At 45.3% G+C, this 18,307-nt stretch overlaps 1 protein-coding gene across 3 annotated transcripts in view; it reads right to left on the reverse strand.

Annotated features, from left to right (window-relative positions):
• The window catches only part of dscaml1 (Down syndrome cell adhesion molecule like 1), a 57,279-nt gene that overhangs the window by 36,762 nt on the left and 2,210 nt on the right, over positions 1-18,307 (reverse strand). For all 3 annotated transcript variants that reach the window (XM_088380670.1, XM_088380671.1, XM_088380669.1), the window contains exons 2-3: positions 13,881-14,201; positions 9,878-10,024 (exon numbers count right to left, since the gene is read on the reverse strand). In XM_088380670.1, coding sequence (XP_088236796.1) covers positions 9,878-10,024; positions 13,881-14,201 — 468 coding nt within the window. The remainder of the gene's footprint in view (positions 1-9,877; positions 10,025-13,880; positions 14,202-18,307) is intronic.

Raw genomic sequence — 18,307 nt, forward strand, 5'->3', positions numbered from 1 at the left:
GGGGAGACAGAGAATAGGAGGTGGCTTGCATTCATTATTTACATCACTTGCTAGTGGAATATTAATGCTAAAAGCAATCGGGCAACCCTTCATTAAATTAACGGAAGATGCAAGAAAGGCGGGGGGAGGGAAGGCGGCGGGAGAACGGAGGAGGCCCATTCTGTTAAATGGGCCCTAAAATTAGTGAAGCAAAAACACCTCCATTAAGAGAGCCAGCATCTCCACTCACTTTACCTCGAATCTGCTCTCCTCTTCCAAAAAAAAAATCTGGTTTACCCACATGTGCCTTCTCCAAATCTATTTGAGAAATATGCTTTTTTTTTTTTTTTTTTTTGCGCTGTCCCTCTTAAGTGCCTCTTCAAAATTTAAACATGCTTATGGTGACAGAACGCGTCTTTGGTCCCTTTGTGCATCTCTCTGGAGAGTAGCCGCCTCTGTCTTCACTCTTTTCTGGGCAGACAACTTCCTCTCATCACTTACCCTTCATCTTCATATGTTTTCAGACACACACAAACACACACAGACACACACGCACACGGATAAGCTGGGCACGTGCGTGTGCATTAATAAGCAGAGATGAACAAAGGTGCACATGTACGCATAAATGTGCAAACTCATGCACACATACATTAGCGTCAAAGAGTGGCACACACACACACACACACACACAGAGACTGACGAGTGGAAGGCAGACTGGTTTCTCCTGCACAGCAACACATTGCGTATATGCAGCGCCACTCTTCCTATTAGTGGAACGCTGCCACGCGCCGTCGACTTCTCAAGTGCAAACACGCACTTGTGCCCGCTGCTAAGGGATGTCAACGGATGCCGCAATTACACCCGACCCTCCTCGGGTGTGTACACCACGAGAACAACACACACAAAAAAAAGAGGTAATTGACTTCTGCGTGAGAAAATATTATGTGGGATAGGGTGGCAATCTGCTGATAGATGAATGCAGCACAAGCTCTGAGGTCAAACGCAATGGACCTCATAGGGAATAATAGGGAGATTTTTTTTTTTTTTTACCTAAGCTATTATTAAATCGAGCCAAGCCGTGCTAAAGACACAATGCAGAGATTTACACCCCATGCAAGTTATTATTTAACATTTACATTAAATAAGAATACAAAAGTTTAACATGTAAAAGGTGAAACTAAAACAGGGACAAAATCCAACGCACTTGAACTAAGCACTGAATAAGCGCTATGTGCCAGGCCTGATCATTTTGTATTTTTGTAAGGATTTTTTTTTTTTGTGCATTTTTTGGGGGCGGTTGTAATTTTTGTTTGTTTGTTCATTTGTTTTGCTGACCCCATGAGATATTTTTGGGTAGCCCATGGGAAAAAAAAAAAAAAATCCTAGCTCCGCCAGTGCACGAGTGGCCGACCATTGACAATTAGCTACAATTCAATTTGCAGGTCAACAACGCCTCAATGCCGCAGATTAAAAATACCAAATCATGTCAAATGAGCAACAAAAATGATGTTTCCAGGTATGAAGCTAAACAATACTTACAAATTATAAATCCATTTTATTTGCATTCCAGCGAGTGACATTATCCATATGTGAGTGACGACTTAGTGACACAACGTATCGGCTTTAGAATAAAGACGCCATCAATGTTTAAAGCCGCTTTTCAATAAGCGTCACATCTAATCCCATTTTTATTGGATGAAAACGTTTCATTAACAACAAACAATCCAAGAGGGAATCCCACATGGCAATCTTCAGTAACCATTCACTCTATTTTTATTCCCAGGCCAGGTTCATAAAGTCAAACAAGCTCACCTGGATGGAATATTAGCACAATGCTATATAAAGCTCAGCCGTGTTTGTCTGTATATGAAAAGGATGGGGCAGGGCGGAGCAGGAAGGGGCGGGGTGGGGGGGGGAGCGATGGAATAAACACCAGTCTGTTTTGCCCCTCAACACAAATAAACAAGGCACTCACTTGTCAGCTTGCACAAGAGAAGCGCTCACTGTTTATGCAGCCGCACGCACACTCACACACACACTCACGGATAGCAAATGTGGAGTTGGGTGGCTGTCACAAAAGATGGGGGCAATGCTTTTTAGATCCAACACTCAGGTTGTTCAGTACAACACTTTCAAATGCCTCCAAGTTAAGAGCTTTTTTGTCTACGTACGATTAATATAAGTGTGCTGCTGATGTTATGAAGGGTTCATCTCCCCGAGCAGAAGGAAAAGAGAGGACAGGAGAGAAGAAAAAAAAAAAACGTGCCAATCGGGTTCGAATGCTTTTTGTTCCTATTCTTTGTGTTGAAGTGCTTCTAATGTTGTGATAGGAGCTGTTTAAGTGAGCAAAGCGCGTTTTATGCGATGGAGAGGCTGCGACTGACATACATTGTATTTTTCTACTTGGCAGCGAGCGATGTAGTCAACAAGGATGAATGATCTGTAGTGCAAGCACTCGACTGTCAGCCTGCGCTTGCACACAAGTGCGTGCGTGCGTGCGTGCGTGCGTGCGTGCGTGTGCGTGCTCAACTCCAGCGAGAAGGTATCAAGGCTACGACGACTTTCAACTGAAATGTATATGAGATTCAAATTACATCCTTTTCTTCCTCTACGCAGCCCCCATTCTTTGTCTTCTGGGAGTCTTAGTCAGCTAAGCTAGGATATAAAAAAAAAAAAAAGAAGAATCTCACATCTTGCCATTTCTTTCTCCCTGGCAAACAGAGAGGCAAGCTAAACAAAAGCCATACTCCCGGTCAAAGGTCAGCTGGATGTGAAAAATAAAAAAGGGAATGCCGTGTTTTTGTATTTTTTTTTTTCTCCAATGATGTCGGTGCTGTAAAATGTCTTCTTATCTGTCTCTCGTTAGCTTTTGATATCAGCAAACAGAAGCTACCAAGACAGATGGTGGTGGTAACTTAGCAACAATATTAATTAGTTTGCATTGTGTTAACCTAAATCCAATTAGTGAATTGGTTATATGTCATTTCAAACAAAGACATACATGAAAGCGGGAGACTCTCAAGATTTTGACCTTGCCGTATTGAATATTTAATACAGCAAGGTTGGGGCACGACAGCACTTTCCCAAAATGCAAAATCAGCATAGATTTGCCCTCCAAATGTTGGTGAAGAGCAAGAGAAGACATCAAACTACTCACAGCACGCTTTTTCATTTAATGAACCTGACAATACACTGGAAAAATTCCACAATAAAAGGTAGAGAGTTTAAAAAAAAATGGACTCGTCATCCCGAGATCGGTCTGAAGCACAAATCGTTATTTTCAAACAAGGTCTCCGGTGAGAAAGAGCAAGAGAGGAGAGGAATAGAAAATTTGCTTTGCCTTGGGCATTGTAAGACAATGGCCGTGCGCACCAGCAAAGCATTTCCCAAAAAGCAAGAAGAGGAAGCGAGAGAGCGAGAGAGAGAGGGAGAGACTGGGAGAAATACACAGGACTTACGCTGTTTACCTTTGGTATCAATGGCCTGTATCGGCAGACTTTATCCGTACTCGATAACTTCAAATAATGACGTTATTGGCCCGATAACGATACCTGGTATGGCCACTTGTCAATCCTTAATAAAGGTGGGACAAAACAGGCCACAAAAAAAAAAAAAAAAAAATCTCCTTCCTGTTTTTAGTATGTTCCTGTCGTGTAAAGCTGAAAGTGTCGACTAGATTAGAGCTCATTGCAGTTAACAGTCATGCATGTGTGTGTACGCGTGTCCTAATAGACTTGCACATGTCTTATGGGAGTCCTCAGGGCAGCCTATATATCCCAGCGAGACCATTGATTAGCTATTAATAAAGCGCAGAGATGCCATTGCTCACAGTGGAGGTCAGCGAGGCCTCGCTCTCTCGCTCTCACGCACACATACGTACACATAAACACACTAAGTGCAGACAACTACCATGTTTAAATTGCTGAGGTCAGGACAAGTGGTCATGAGAGAGAGCAGGGCGGGGCCGAAAGATGAAACCGCGTCGGAGTCAGAGACGGGTTAGGTAAGACGCATTAGCAGTGCACTGTGCTGTATTTGCTTGGCTTTTTCATCCATTAGTTCCAGGCTCTTCACCGAGCTGTCGCCCGCCTCCCACTCGGCACCTCTTCGTCTACTACCTGCATGCCTCCTCCTCCTCCTCCTCCCCGATTCCTCCCTCGCTAGCAGGCGCATCTTCAGGTCACGGGTCATTAAGTGCGCTCCAGAGGGGATGTGTTGGAACAGGATATCGCTCACGTTGCCCTGCCTCCCCCCCAAACCTCGCACAAATACGTACAACCAAGAGCACAAAAACATATTGTGTTCTTTGGCTCTTGTTCATCAATTGTCAGGTTTTCGGGGAAATAAAAAACATGTCGGAAAGCATTTTAGTGCTGTAGGACAAATACAGACACGAAGCAGCGTGTTCTCATGAGAAATTCATAGTAAACTGTCTGAAAAGATGAACGCTTGCTTTGCAATGTACTTCAAGTACATTAAGAAAAGAACATTTCTGACACAAAAAAATGCACGTTTTTGATAAATGACTAATTATTGTAAACAATCTAATTAAAATCTTTTGACTGGGCTCAGAAGCACTTAAAATGGTGGCAAGCTGTGTCCCGTTTAATCTGAGCTTGAACATCATTGGTTATTTTGAAAGCAGGCAGCCACATCCCCAGTTATAAGTGGGTGTGCACACTTGTGCAAACACTATCTCAGTTTGTTTATTTGTACTCATCCCCTTGAAAAGATGTCACACTACAAATCACAATGACGGGACCAGTTGTCAAATCATGTATAATGCTCAGATTTTTTTTCTATATCACAAAAACGTGAGGTGTGTAGACTTACGCAACCACCTCATTAATATCAAGCTAAATTTAGTCCCTAGGTGTCCAGATAACATGCGTGCTCATTAACGTAGACCAAAGGAGCAGCATAGGGAAAGGTCACCGACACGGTGGCGAAAATCATCCAGACGTTTGCGTACACGAAAAGCCGCGCGCACGGCCGCCATATTTGTTGTTCAACGTCAAAACATTGGGTGGAAAATGACAACACCTCCCCTTTATTTTACAATTTGTCATCTTCATTTATTGACTGCACCCCAATGCCCGACGCAGTCCCACCCTCGACGCCCTCAACCTTCAAACGACGTCTTTTTTAGGTAAGTCGTGATCCCCATTAGTGATGGATTTGCCTATTGAGCTGATTGTGCGAAGCCCCCACCCCACCCCATCATGTATTTTTGCTCTAATTAGTTCCTAAGGCTTAAAAAGGAGGAGGAGGGAGGGAGGGAGGGGCGGTGTAGCAGCGGTACACACATCCAGCCCGAGGATGAGGGTGTCGGCGAGGACATGACGGCGGCCGATGAGTAATGCACGACGTGGGCTGCAAATATCGGACAGCGATTAGGCCGGCGTGGATTTACACTCGGCAACCCGGAATGGTGTCAGAAAGAAACAGGAAGGCTCGATGAGGGTCGGGCTCGCCACCCGCCGCACACCCTGGCGCGTGCTCACCTTGGCCGTGTGCAGCTAATGAATTACTAACTAGCGTAGAGGAAAGGGAGCCATCTTCTGCGAGGAAGGCCAAATGAATTCGCCGAAGCACTATGCAAATGTTCCCTGGGCTAACGAGACTGCCTGCATGATTGGAGTGCCATTGAAATTCTCCTCGTGCGCAGCCCCTCTCTCGCACTTCCTCTCCCTTATCTCGCTCCATCGCTTTCGCCATTTCAATCTGTACAGACAACAGCCATGTTCTCGTCGAGCCATCTTCTATCCTCGGATCTGCTTGTTCCTAACACGCTCTATCTGTATCTGTCAATATATCGATGTTGACACGAAAATGTTCATTATATCAGAGATGGGCGACTTATACGGAGGCCATTTTAATTAAGGACAAAATATGTGTATATGTCTCTGGACAAACACAAAAAAATAACTCCATATCCTAACCGTTGAAATTGTCAGGTTAAGAGTAACCCAATTTAATAGTTTATGGTTTGACCCAGCAGGTTGGCTCAAGATTTTGATCCAACAAGGAGGGGGGGAAAAAAACTACCAAAAATGAGGAGTTAAAGATATCCAAAAATATTTCACCAATAGCTGCGGCTAAAAATAATACTCAATTTATTCCCAAGTATTTTCTAAAATGTTTTGGCCTTCCTGATGCAACCCACCCATTTTCCATGCAAAACATTTGAACCTCAATTCCGTTCCATTAAATATACTTCAGCTTCGGTCCAGCAGAATATCCCAAATTAACTAAACCCATTCTGGTAAAGCAAACGAATCAATCTGCTCAAAATCTACCTCGCAAGTCACGCTAGGAAGACAAAGCCTATTGATCTTTATCTATCTATCAATACATCCATCCATCGTTCGAGCTGTCGTTGATTTTAAGAGCTCCAACTCATCCTTTCGACGCAAATACACACTGCGGCCGCCTATTGAAACACACGCACACACACACGACAACACACAACAGAGCGCGCTCAGAGTCGCTCTGCACCTGTTCTCTCTGTAAAACATCCAAACACGAGTGCTGAATAAATAACTCGCCTAACACGCATCACTGCCAGGTTCACACACACACGCACACACACACGCCACATCCCGTAATCACACATCAATAAGTAAACAGCACCCGTTCGCCATCAGCAGCGTCCCGACCGCCCTCGTCCCCGCGACCCAGGCGAGGAACAAACTGCTCCCATCCTAAAGACAAACACACGGAAATGCTTACTGGTCAAACAGAAGTGCAGATAAATGGAGAAGCTCCAAAGGAGGAAGGCAAACGGAGGGGAGGGGGGGGGGGGCGGGGGGGGCATTAGGCTCTTGTCGGATGCATCTTTAATGACAGAACACAGTCCCTTTCAAGCCCCAAGCTGCCTCTTTCTCCCTTGGGGAGGATGAGGACGGCCAAAAAAAAAAAATGGCGCACACGCACATCCACGCAAAATACACACACCTCTCTTCATGGTCTCTTCCTCAAACAGCAGTCAGTCCATCATCCTTCCATTCTATGCCCACTTTGCCACCTGCATAATTTAGCACCTAGCACGCTTTCGTGCCACTTTGTCTTTTCTGCCGATTCGGCCATTTTCCCCACCTCGCCTATCTGTTGTCAACGTTCGTGTTTGACGGAGTGGAAGGGGAAAAAGATGATGCTTTGTCACTTTATCGTCTAATAAGTGCCTCTCCAAGTATGTGTGCGAGGGTTAAAAAGTGGAAAGCCAGAGTACACCAGGCCCTCTGCAGAGTGGCCACAAAATGGAGACTGGGACAGAAGCGGCTGTGGCGACGTTCGACTTCGCCACAATGTGAGCGATTGCGGGTGCACGTGCGTGCGCGCGCGTGCGCGGAGGATTAAAGAAGCCCCCGATCAATGAATGCAGAAACACGCGCCACACTTTGCCGCACTGTTCGCACCCACAACTCGCTCTTCACTACATCAGCCAATCGATGCTGATGTGGAGTCCATAACTTAAGAAAAATCAATCCATCTGCATAAGCATCAGTTGGCTGCCCCCGGCCGGCTTGGTATCTTCCACTCATCATTTTGTGATGCAGAAGGAGATGGAATAGCGCGAGTGGAACTATTTTCGCAGAATTTGCGCTTTTGTGCTATTCTGGATCATTTCAACGCTCGACTTGGGGGACCACCCTGACCGCCGGTGCAATTTACAAGTTGTTGATAAGGCATAATTGAAAAGGAGAATAATGAATAAGCGGTGAGTTGTAATGTGCAGTATAGCCCGCCGTGGACTGATAAGAGGTGCGGTTTACAACGCTCCCTTGTCGCCAGCATGACTCGTTTATCAGCAACCTCGTCATAATCATCCACGGAGTGGCCAATGTTTGCTTCATCCAAACAAAGCAACACATCTTAAAAACATGTATTTTCCCGACGGTATCCAACAAGTGAATGGCGCCATGGTGACGCACTAAAATAAATCAAGCGGCGATGCATCCTCACACCTTCCTCATTCTGCCTGCCAGTTTGCACCCGTAACCACGGCAACCAGATGAAACTCACACTCGTTTTAAAGTTGAAGGAGGAAATGGTTACTAATAAATAACGCGCACGCACGCACGCTTCCTTCAGACGCACACGTCAACACTCTGACGAGCAGACAAATGATCATTTTCGAACCAGCACGAGAAAGCGAGCAAAGCGGCGAGGGAGCAGCGGCAAAAGATAACAGGCCGACATTGTGCGTCTATCTGTCGACCCCCCCCAACTCACACACACGTTGCTCTGTGAACTCTCCAATGCAAACAGATTTGGCTGTCAAAAAGTGACACGACACCCGAGCGGGGTCGTCTCGCAGCGAGGGCAGCTGTCAGCAAACCGCCGCCCGCCACTTCATCAGAGCCCGCTCAAAGTCGCCTTTATTGACCAACACGGCCGGCCGGCCGCTCGTGTGACGGCTGTCATCCTGTCAAGTCCGCACCTTGGCGTACACGCACCTCTTAATAGATGGCCAACCGCCGGAGCTTTTCGGTAAAAAACACAAACCTGCTCATGATGGATGGATGGATGCAAGGTGTGTGGCCGAGTCATGCGAGCTCCGCCACAAAGTGCTGTGCTGCCCTGAATAAATCAAGTCTATTCCAACCATTTATTTGAATCCGATACAAGAAATTAAGATAAATTAACCAGAATAAATCATGTTGACTGCTGCGACCAAAGTGTATTCAGATGCAAACAAATATTTAAAAAACGTATCGCTTCAAGAATACCGTTTATTTATGACACTTTCACTAATCAGCCGAGTTGGAGCGGAATATAAATTGTGTGCGTGTGTAATGTTCCTGCTTGTTCATATGTTAATGTGTAATCCAACATCTGATCAATAACACTCCCACTGAGCTCTTACCACACACAGCCACAATGCAGTGGCACACACACACACACACACACACACACACACACACAAAAAGTCTCACTACTCTCACACTGAGGGATCCGTGACAAGAGAGAGGGGAATCCAACAGCAAGCTTTATCGATCCAGACTGGAAACCCCCCTCGGGCCACACACACATGCATGTATACACGCACACACACACACACACACAGGCACGCACACACACACACACACACACTACAGCCGTGCTGAATCAATGAATGCTTGGAGTGAACGACAGAACGAGTACACACTCACACACAGACTATCGAGTGATGAAAGGGCTGCTCGGTATCAGACGTGGAGTAAAAAGGGCAGCGGGAGTGCAACATATCATCCGACCTAAACAGTTTGATCTGACACCCAACAATTTGCCGTCGCTCGCCGGAGCAAATGTTAACTGCGGAACACGCAAACCTTCGCACGCACGGTGTCAACGTGTAGGAGGCCTTCACACTCTTATCGTCCGAGTGAGTGTCAGGGGTGCGTATGCTCGCTTTGTGGTGGCTGTGATGAGCAGCTAAAAAGATCCATCACTCATCAAATTACATTCCCCTTCGGGCCCACACACACAAACACACTCGTGTCCTCTCTCTCTCTCACTCACACACACACACACACTCAGGATACATCCAAAGCCTGATTTATAAGCGGAACACGGCTATTAACAAGAGCGGCGTCCGTTGGCGAGTGAGGAGCCAACAACATGGCAGGCAGGCAGGCAGGCAAAGGCCATTTCATCTTCTTTTTGACTGAGTGGTTGATTTTTTAAAGCCTCCCCTTCCATCTTGCGGGCTCTGACAACACGGGATATGCCAGGGAAATTCATTACAGCGAGCGAACGGCTCATTTCCATGACGGGGTTTGATGTCAAATCCTATTTTGAAATTGCTGATCCAACTCTCCTTCGCTCTGACAGTAAACATTGTTTGACTCTACTGGCATTTCAAACACACCCAAAAAAAAAAAAAATCTACGTAGTGACCGGAGCAGCTCCTTACCTGGGACAATGGACACGGTGTCTTTCTCCCAGGACACCACGCTGACGTACTCCTGGACAGCAGAGGGGATGAGGCACTTGAAGACAGCGACATTACCTCGCATGGAGCGCTGGTCGGCCACACGGACTGTGTATGGCTCCCGGAACACTGGTGTGCAAATGGAAAAGGACAACCGTCGCCATTAGATATGTTCATTCGGACAGTGAGCATATTCACCGTGTATAAAATAGACATCATCGAAAATGAATACAACTATTAAAAGGAGAGGTCTGGCCTGTTTTGTGATAGAAAAAGAATCACAGTTTGATCTTGTAAACAAACGAGCTGGTGTTGTTGCCCTTCATCCAACTCAGTGTCGCCGTGATTGTAAAGCGGGTCGACTGGGAGTTGCGTTGAAGGAGATGTGCGGCGAGTGGCCTTTAGCCTTTCAAAGAACGACAACGCAGATGCTTTGAGACGGCGAGGGGCACAGCGTGGCTCGCCGCCGCCACTGTCACATGCAGGCGCCAGGCATCAGAAACATGCGGCGTGGCAAGCGTGGGGCGCTGAATCGGTGCCAGCTAGGGTGGCGGTGATTAAGACGCCGTTTGATGACAAAAACAGTAGCCTGTAGCTAAGCAAATTATACTCGCAGTTGACTCTGTCACATTCAGAGTTGTTGAACATCGAAGCAAAGGGAAGGATTCATTATTTCTGCAAAAGTAATAAACAGGTGGACGCTAGCAAGCTTGATGCTAAATGAGCGCTCTTTTCATAATTTTGCTAAAGGTGGACGCTAGCTAGCGTGATGCTGGATGAGCGCTCGTTTCATAATTTTGCTAACGTGACAAGCTAACGTGATGCTAAATGAGCATTGTTTTCTTCTGCCGTTCCTAAAAAAAGGTCAACGATAATTTGCCCTCTACCTTTCGACACGAGACAAAAAAAGGGAGTGGTTTGAGTCATGCGTAAGATGAGGAAAACACAATTACAGAAATGAAATGGGCCCAAGAAAGGCTGATGCTGGCGAGTGTTGCTGGCATCCTAATCTATCACTGCTCTTCAAGCAGCTAGGCCTCCCTCCAAAATGAGGACAGTAATGGCTTAACAATGCAAATCACACACACGCGCCGCCCTCCGATGTGTTTGCGCTCTCCCCGAGCTCTCCGGTGATATAATTAACGCCTAGCCTGAAGGCCAGTTTCCTTGGTCATTAATAATGCTTTATGCCAGCCACCACTGTCAACTGGAACCCAGTGGAACCAAAGGCAACGTCCTTGTTGAATGTTACAGAGTCTTTTGCCTCAAAGTAACTCGGCCACCCTTTAACCCTGGGACTTCATCTCATTTGTTGTGAACTTAAAATTGAGCCGCAATCTCGTTTTCCTGATTCTTGTGATTGAAATCCATGAGAAGATATAGCACGCTTCAAATATGACAAGCGTGTTTAGCGGAGGTGTTGACGGTCTGTTAAGAGATTGCTCGAAGTAACGTCCACTAACACTTTTTTTATTCTGTATGAAAGAAAATCAAATTAATTCAATTTCTGCTCAGTTCTGTAGACTAGTGCACAACCTTCCTTGTGTTATGGACCAAGTTGTCACGTTATGCTGACTTTCACATCTGACTTCGTATTTTCCATTGAAATTTGTTGTTGAATTTACTCAATTTTATTTTACCATAATGGTTGCACAAAATAAAATAATCAAAAACCAGATGCATTTTTAAGTAGAATTTTAGTCCATTTATTTTGTCAAGTTGTTGCTCAAAATAAAATCATATGGATCCAGATATATTTTTAAAGTACCCATAATGGTGAATTAAAAAAATTGCGCAACCACTTGACCAAATAAAATTGACTCAATTCATCACAACCTCAAAGCAAGCCTTTCTGACTTGGAAGTACAAATGGGACATGGCCCTAAATGAATCGCAACCTTAACACATCCTCGAGAGAGCAGCTCACTTTTTTCCCTTTAAGTAGCCCGACACGTGAAGCGCTAATGTGAGCCGACGCTTCATTTGTAAACACTTCAAAGCTAAAGGAACATATAATTGCAATCACGTCCTGAGCCCCGGCCGGCCGGCCGGCTCTTCATCTCAAGCTGCCGCTGCTTTTCACTGATACCATCTACCTGCCGATCGATACCGCCGATCGACTGAGTAGCCTCGGCTGCCGCGGTACGGTTAATTCTTTCAATCATTTATTTACTCTCTGATTGACCCCGCTGCCGTTCGTCAATAGTAGGAGGAAAAAAAAAAAAATCCCAATCCCCCTTGAGCCCATCATAGAGTGTTTAAAATCATCTTGACAGCTTGTAAATGTTTTAACGCAACAGCACCAGCCCGCCGGTCAATGTCACCGCCTGCAACCTTGTGAAATTCTCTACAAACGAATGCAAAAATGCAAATGGCGGCCCGGGCTGATTTGTGTGGAACTTGCACTCCCCCTCATCGTACGCGCCGCAGAATCATTAGGATGTTACTGATGCCTGACTATATGCGGGCCGGTTGCCTAGGAACGAGTTAAAACATGGCTCCGGCGCACGGGGCGCACTGGGAGGCAAGTCCTGTATCACTGTCGCTTCAATAATTAACGCCGGGGAAACCAAATACTGCATTTACTTATTCATAAAGAGAGCCAGAAAGAGAGACGGCAAATGATCAAGAAAATCAACGGCTGCACGTTTGTTTGCTTTTTTTATTAAGTGAACGGAAAAGCGGCCTGCGCTGATCATTTAGAATTCCGTCAGTGACGTGATGACGGTTTGTAAAAATGCCCTGCATAATCCTCTTTAAGGAGAATGAGGTGCTTGGCATGTTCCACTTTGGAGAGGCTCCATGAGGCTAACACCGCCAAAAGTTCAGCACGCTAATGCTGACCCTTCCATTTTTTGGTTGTACGTGTTGCCAATTACTTATATTCTTTAGAAACGTTGAAACGGAATAAAAAGAGGAACAAAATTCAATTCTACAGTTGCGTAATTGTGCACACCCACATAAATCGGGGTTGTATTCCGATAAAGTCTAACATTTGAAGTTCTTCTGCTCTGTGTCGGACAATATCAGGAAATTGTTGTAAACAGCCAGAAATTCCTGCAGCGGTGCTAATAAACAGCAAGAGTGGGCGGGGCCAATTTTTCTTTTCAGGCGGGGCCAGCCACACCTAAGCGCAAATGTCGCCCATGGCAACCGCGTGCATGTGTACGGAGGTAATGAGGCGCACACTCAAGAGCGCCGGTCTTGCTTAGGAAAATGCGCAAAAGCGGTCATCTCAGCATTCAATTGATTAATCGGTGCAATTATTTGGGCGAGGGAAGGTCATCCCAACATGAAGGCTTGCGAGAAGGTCAAACCCTCCCCCTTGGGAACATGCGGGCCATATGGGCACAGTTTTAAGCGCATGTGCTAAGAAGTGCTGAATGTCTCTTCGGGGCAGGATTCATCAACACGCTCCAAATTATTTTGCTTTTTTCCTCCCATGATTGCGCTCGCATCATTCAATGTCTGCAGCTGACTCGCTCAAAGTGTCCTTGCCAAAACACCCCGACAAAGAGCTGGCAGCTCCACACCAAGAGCCAGCTTGACGAAAATGGTTCTCTGTGTGCATAGAGCAGTGTTCTTGTGTGTGCTTGTGTGTGTGTGTGTGAGTGTAGCTGTGTGCGCGTGTGAGATTGTGTGGTTAAGGGACTTTCCAGTCGGTGGACAGATGGAGAGACTGGGAAACTGGGAGGCAGGAGACATGCTGGCATGAGTTCGTGTTTGTGCACACGCGCATGTGTGTGTGTGTGTGTGTTGTGTGTGAAAAGTAACACCTTCCCTCGCTAGCTTTGACCTTGACAGCGAGTGCAAACAGGTCAGCAGCATCCACTTTTACACCAAGCACAAAAGTTTGGTTAATTTTAGCGAGGTACATACTCATTTTAGGACCTTCACCAAAAAGGTTACCCTTTGGAGGTTTTGGAAGCGAACCGCCAGCACGCTAACCAATACGATGTTTGATTTTGAATGAGCAGTGGGTTACCTGCTTTGATGTGAATGCTGGGGCTCCGGATTTTGCCCGCCTGGTTCTCGGCGGTGCAGAAGTACTCGTTGTCGTGGATGATGCTGTTATAAGCGGAGGGCGAGAAGGAGAAGAGCTGGAGGGTGCCGTTGGCGTGCACGTGGCGGATGTGGGGCACGTCGTAAATGTCGTCTCCGGCGGCCAGGTACCAACGCAGGACGGCATGGGGGGCGCCGCCCGCGGGGCAGGGCAGGGACACCCCCACGGAGCTGGAGAAGGTCACCCGCTGCAGGGAGGCGTTCACAAAGTACAGCCGCGTAGAGACAACATCCTCACTGTTGACTGTTTGGATGACAGAAAGGGACATGAGCGTTAGTAGTCTGCACGGGATGGAAAAAAGAAAGAAGCCCAAACATTTAAATAAATAAATAGATCAATAAATAAACGCAATTAATAATGGCTTCGGGCCAGAAGACGAGGCCGCCCCTCCCCGGTTGAGCGGGAGAATTCTCCTCTCAGACCATGATAGTGAATTAATCCCCTTTTCCTGGATTGTGACAACAATGGCTGGATTAGCGCTATCTTTTAATTCTTAATGTCTCAGGAGAGACGAGGGTGCTGGCTAAAATGCATCAATGGAGATTGAAAGACTCTCTCTCATGTCATTGAGGTGCTAATTTCTAAAGCTCGTGGCCATCAAAGAGTGTCATTAATAACCAGTGATTAAGTGAAAGGCTGAAGATTTGGATAGCAAGAACCAGGATGAATGGTTTTGCTACAAGAGACATATGTTCCACACATCTCACTGTCACTAGACAATGAAAAGCTTTTATTTCCAATGTTATGACTTTAGGACATTTCTGACATGTTGACACTTTTATCACATTATCTCGTTAAGCGTTTTTACCTTAAGAACCAATGACAGCACGTTTTATAACAAGTATCGTTATCAGTCTCTTAAAGGATGCATAGTGGATATAAAAAGTCCACACACCCCTGTTCAAATGCCAGGTTTTTGTGATATCAAACATCAGACAAAAAAAATACAAGATGAAGAAACATAAAAGGAACTAAGACAATGAGGTAAACCAGTAGAAAAAAAATTGGTTGTTTTTCAAACATTGATTAAGATCCTCAATTAAAAAATGCTTGAAAAAAAATATAATTTTATTACTGCTTACTCTTGCTTTGGTTCTGAATGTGTTCTGCTCAAGGCAGGGGCGGATCTATTCTAGAGGGATAGAGGGCTGTGAGCCCGCCTCAAATCAGAAAAAATCCGAACCTGCTCCACAAATCTACTCTTTATATTTTTCATCATGCGGTGATGAATTTGTATGCCAGACGCAGAGTGCTAAACCCACATAATCTCTTTTTACACATTTACCGCACACACAGTCGATCTAGTCAGTAATCACTGGAGGCCCACGTCCAACCTTTCCACTTCTGATGCATGCACTGGTGTTAAGCAGAACGGAATATGATTGATGTGACGCGAGAAACTTGTTGGGATGAGGACCTCGCTTGTAAAAATGGTAGGATGCAAATTAGGGTCAAACAAATACAGAAGCCAAACGTGCATAAGTACAAAAAGGCAGTCAGGTAGCAACCAGGTGTCGGCATTCCGCCACTGAAAGTGGAACAGATCCTTTTAGCGCTCCGAAATCTCAATTCAGGTCAAGTTCAATCCAGTTGCAGCCAGCCGATCTGCACTTTCAGCACCACGGAGAGCACCGCACATCTGAAGCTGCTCACCATTTTTCACAGCTAAGATTTGTCCAGCAAGCGGTACTTAGACATGATACGCTTTCAAACGCCATAATCTGTTGAAATCTAAACAAACCATAAACCTTCCGGTGATGTCGTCCAAAATAGCCCAAAATAGAAAATGGGGACGCTTAAGCGAAGGGCAAATAGCTCCCACAAAGCAACAGCTTATGATGGGAAAAGCTAATCGCTCTGTCCTGGGCTATGAATCCAGGTCAGCGAGTTCACGCACGCACACACGCGCACGCACACACTCACACACTCACACACTCACACGCACGGAAAGGGAGGGAGACCTCCGCAGATTACGGCCTCCGGGGAAAGTGCCAACATAACGACAACATAAAGCACGTGTCCCCTCGCAGTAAACTTTGAAAAACATCAAATAAAAACAGAACGACGAATTAGAGTTTGGGCACGGCCCGCCATCGCTAGCCACAAATATAATAAAAGTACGTCTAAATAAGTAAGCGTCTTAAAGAATAAAACAACTGTAGTATCTGATTGGACGATGATTAGGGTTGCTACAAGACATTGTGTTACGGGAATTGGTGTTTGACTTTTATCATTTCCCAATATCTGCATGGGAGGGAAAGTGTCGGAAAGTAAACTCATTTGATTGGATGAAGTTTTTTTTAAACCCTCACTACCTTGATGAATTTATTACTTAAGTGTCTCAATACCTTTCGTACATTTAGCGTAGTTGTCGCTTGGTACAGATAAGGTCAAGAAAGTTTGCATTTTTCAGGATTAAGGTCACATTTTGGAGAATGATCATAAATACGATAATCGTTGTAGCGTTTCGCATTTGCCCTTTTCTTGCCCCTGAGCCTCCATCACACCTCCTGAACTGTATTTTGATTGTTTTCTTCAAGCATGGATGCCATGATTGCAATAAAGAAGGTCAAAGTCATCGGAGGTGAAGTCGCCGCTGGGTGAACCTTTCATACCATTTTTTTTTTTTTTATTTCATGCCCATTTTTAACAGTGCGCACAAATATATTTGCACTTTCCCTCTTGCACTGTTTTTGCAATGGTTATGAAAATGGACTATGAATATGTATGCTGGAGGAGCAAGGATTATTATTGCCTTTGGTGAGCTGTTCTGCATAATGCAGCCTTTTCTGTCTCATCTACATCCATTCACACATACGCACACCAACAGTGAGATTCATCACGTGCGTCGAAAAAGTGCAATAAATCCCTCCTGCTCACTCACGATTGCCTCCAACGTATACACAAAGTACATTTCGAACACACCGTGGTAAACAACCCCTGTAAACACTTTGTGCCATGTCAGTAAAATATTAGACAGCCAGTTCAGCATTTAAAATATTCACAACTCCCACTTCAAAAGAATGGTTTCTGCCGCTCAACTGATTGTCGGATTTGTAGAAGCGGTATATTCTTTCTTTACTATTATTATTATTATTCCCCCAGAGCTCTGTCAGAGACGTGGTCATAAATCGCTTCCCGGTGAGCGGAACAGGAAAACACAAAGAGGTGGCGTGATTGTTTGATGTTTGTCAAGATGTGTCAATCTTTCAAGGAGAGGGATCTGTTTCGCTGGCTGGCTGCCTTGAGCAAGGCTCTGAAAATATAGCATCACATAAACATACTATATATACACAAATAAATTTAATTTTAATTAGCAGCAGGTATAAGAGTAGAAACAGCTCTAGGCCAAACGTGCTTGCGCTATGTCAAGACTCTAGCGTGCTACTAGCGCACCGTATTCAAAGAGCATGACCACTCCCACAGCGGCGCAGCCCTCCGACATCATGTCTAGGTCGCCTCTGTGGAGAATTACACTATGAAAATAAAGCCTGATATGTCGGCAATCATTTTTGTTTGTGGCATTTCAACATTTTCGTCAGTGGAGATATTTAAAGATGTCAAATCAGCCACTGTAATTGGGCTCATTGCAAGCGAGTACTAAATTCACCAAATCAGCTGATTGTTTGTTGACTGAAATAAAACAGCTCATGCAGAATGGTCAGCGTGCTCATTTGCTTTCAAGACAAAATGTTCAGACTGAGTTATGAGACGGCTTGGCGCGGTCAGCTGGACAAGTGTGTGCGCGTGCGCGTCTTCCAGCACCATTCAGCTGCCAAACGCAGCGCGCCAACACTTGACCAAGAAAGCCGAGACGACTGAGTGACGAGTTAACCTGAGAGTGACACGTCCACATCGGAGCCGCTCCTTCTTTTCTCTCTCTCTCTTTCTTTCTCTGAGTGGAAGCTGACAGCTGCAGCAGCACGAGCTATACAAAGGGCCTTTGTAATGTCATGTTCTCGTATGACATCGTGCGTAATTCATCAATCCACTAATAAACTTTATTTTATCACAATAAAAAGTCATTCTAGGAAGAAGCCACTCGAAGCCTTCGTCGTCAAATACAGCCTCCGAAGCACGAGTCGTGACTCATCTGGCAATTAAGTGTTTTCAAACTCTGCATGTGAACACGCATGCGTGGAAAACACCGCTGGTTCACTTTGAATCAACTTGCACGGATAGGAAGGGAATGAGGATGCAGTTTAATGAGATGGCCGATGAGACATTGCAGCAGAAGATAGAAACAATAATGCAGGATAAAATATAGTTTACGAAATGCACAAAATTAGTCACTACATTATGAGATAGTGAGTAGTCGTAAACAATTAAGGTCTATTGAGTGAAACTGG

Source organism: Syngnathus floridae, chromosome 7, assembly GCF_059516105.1.
Source record: "Syngnathus floridae isolate MCC-2025c chromosome 7, RoL_Sflo_1.0, whole genome shotgun sequence".
NCBI classification, from domain to species: Eukaryota; Metazoa; Chordata; class Actinopteri; order Syngnathiformes; family Syngnathidae; genus Syngnathus; species Syngnathus floridae.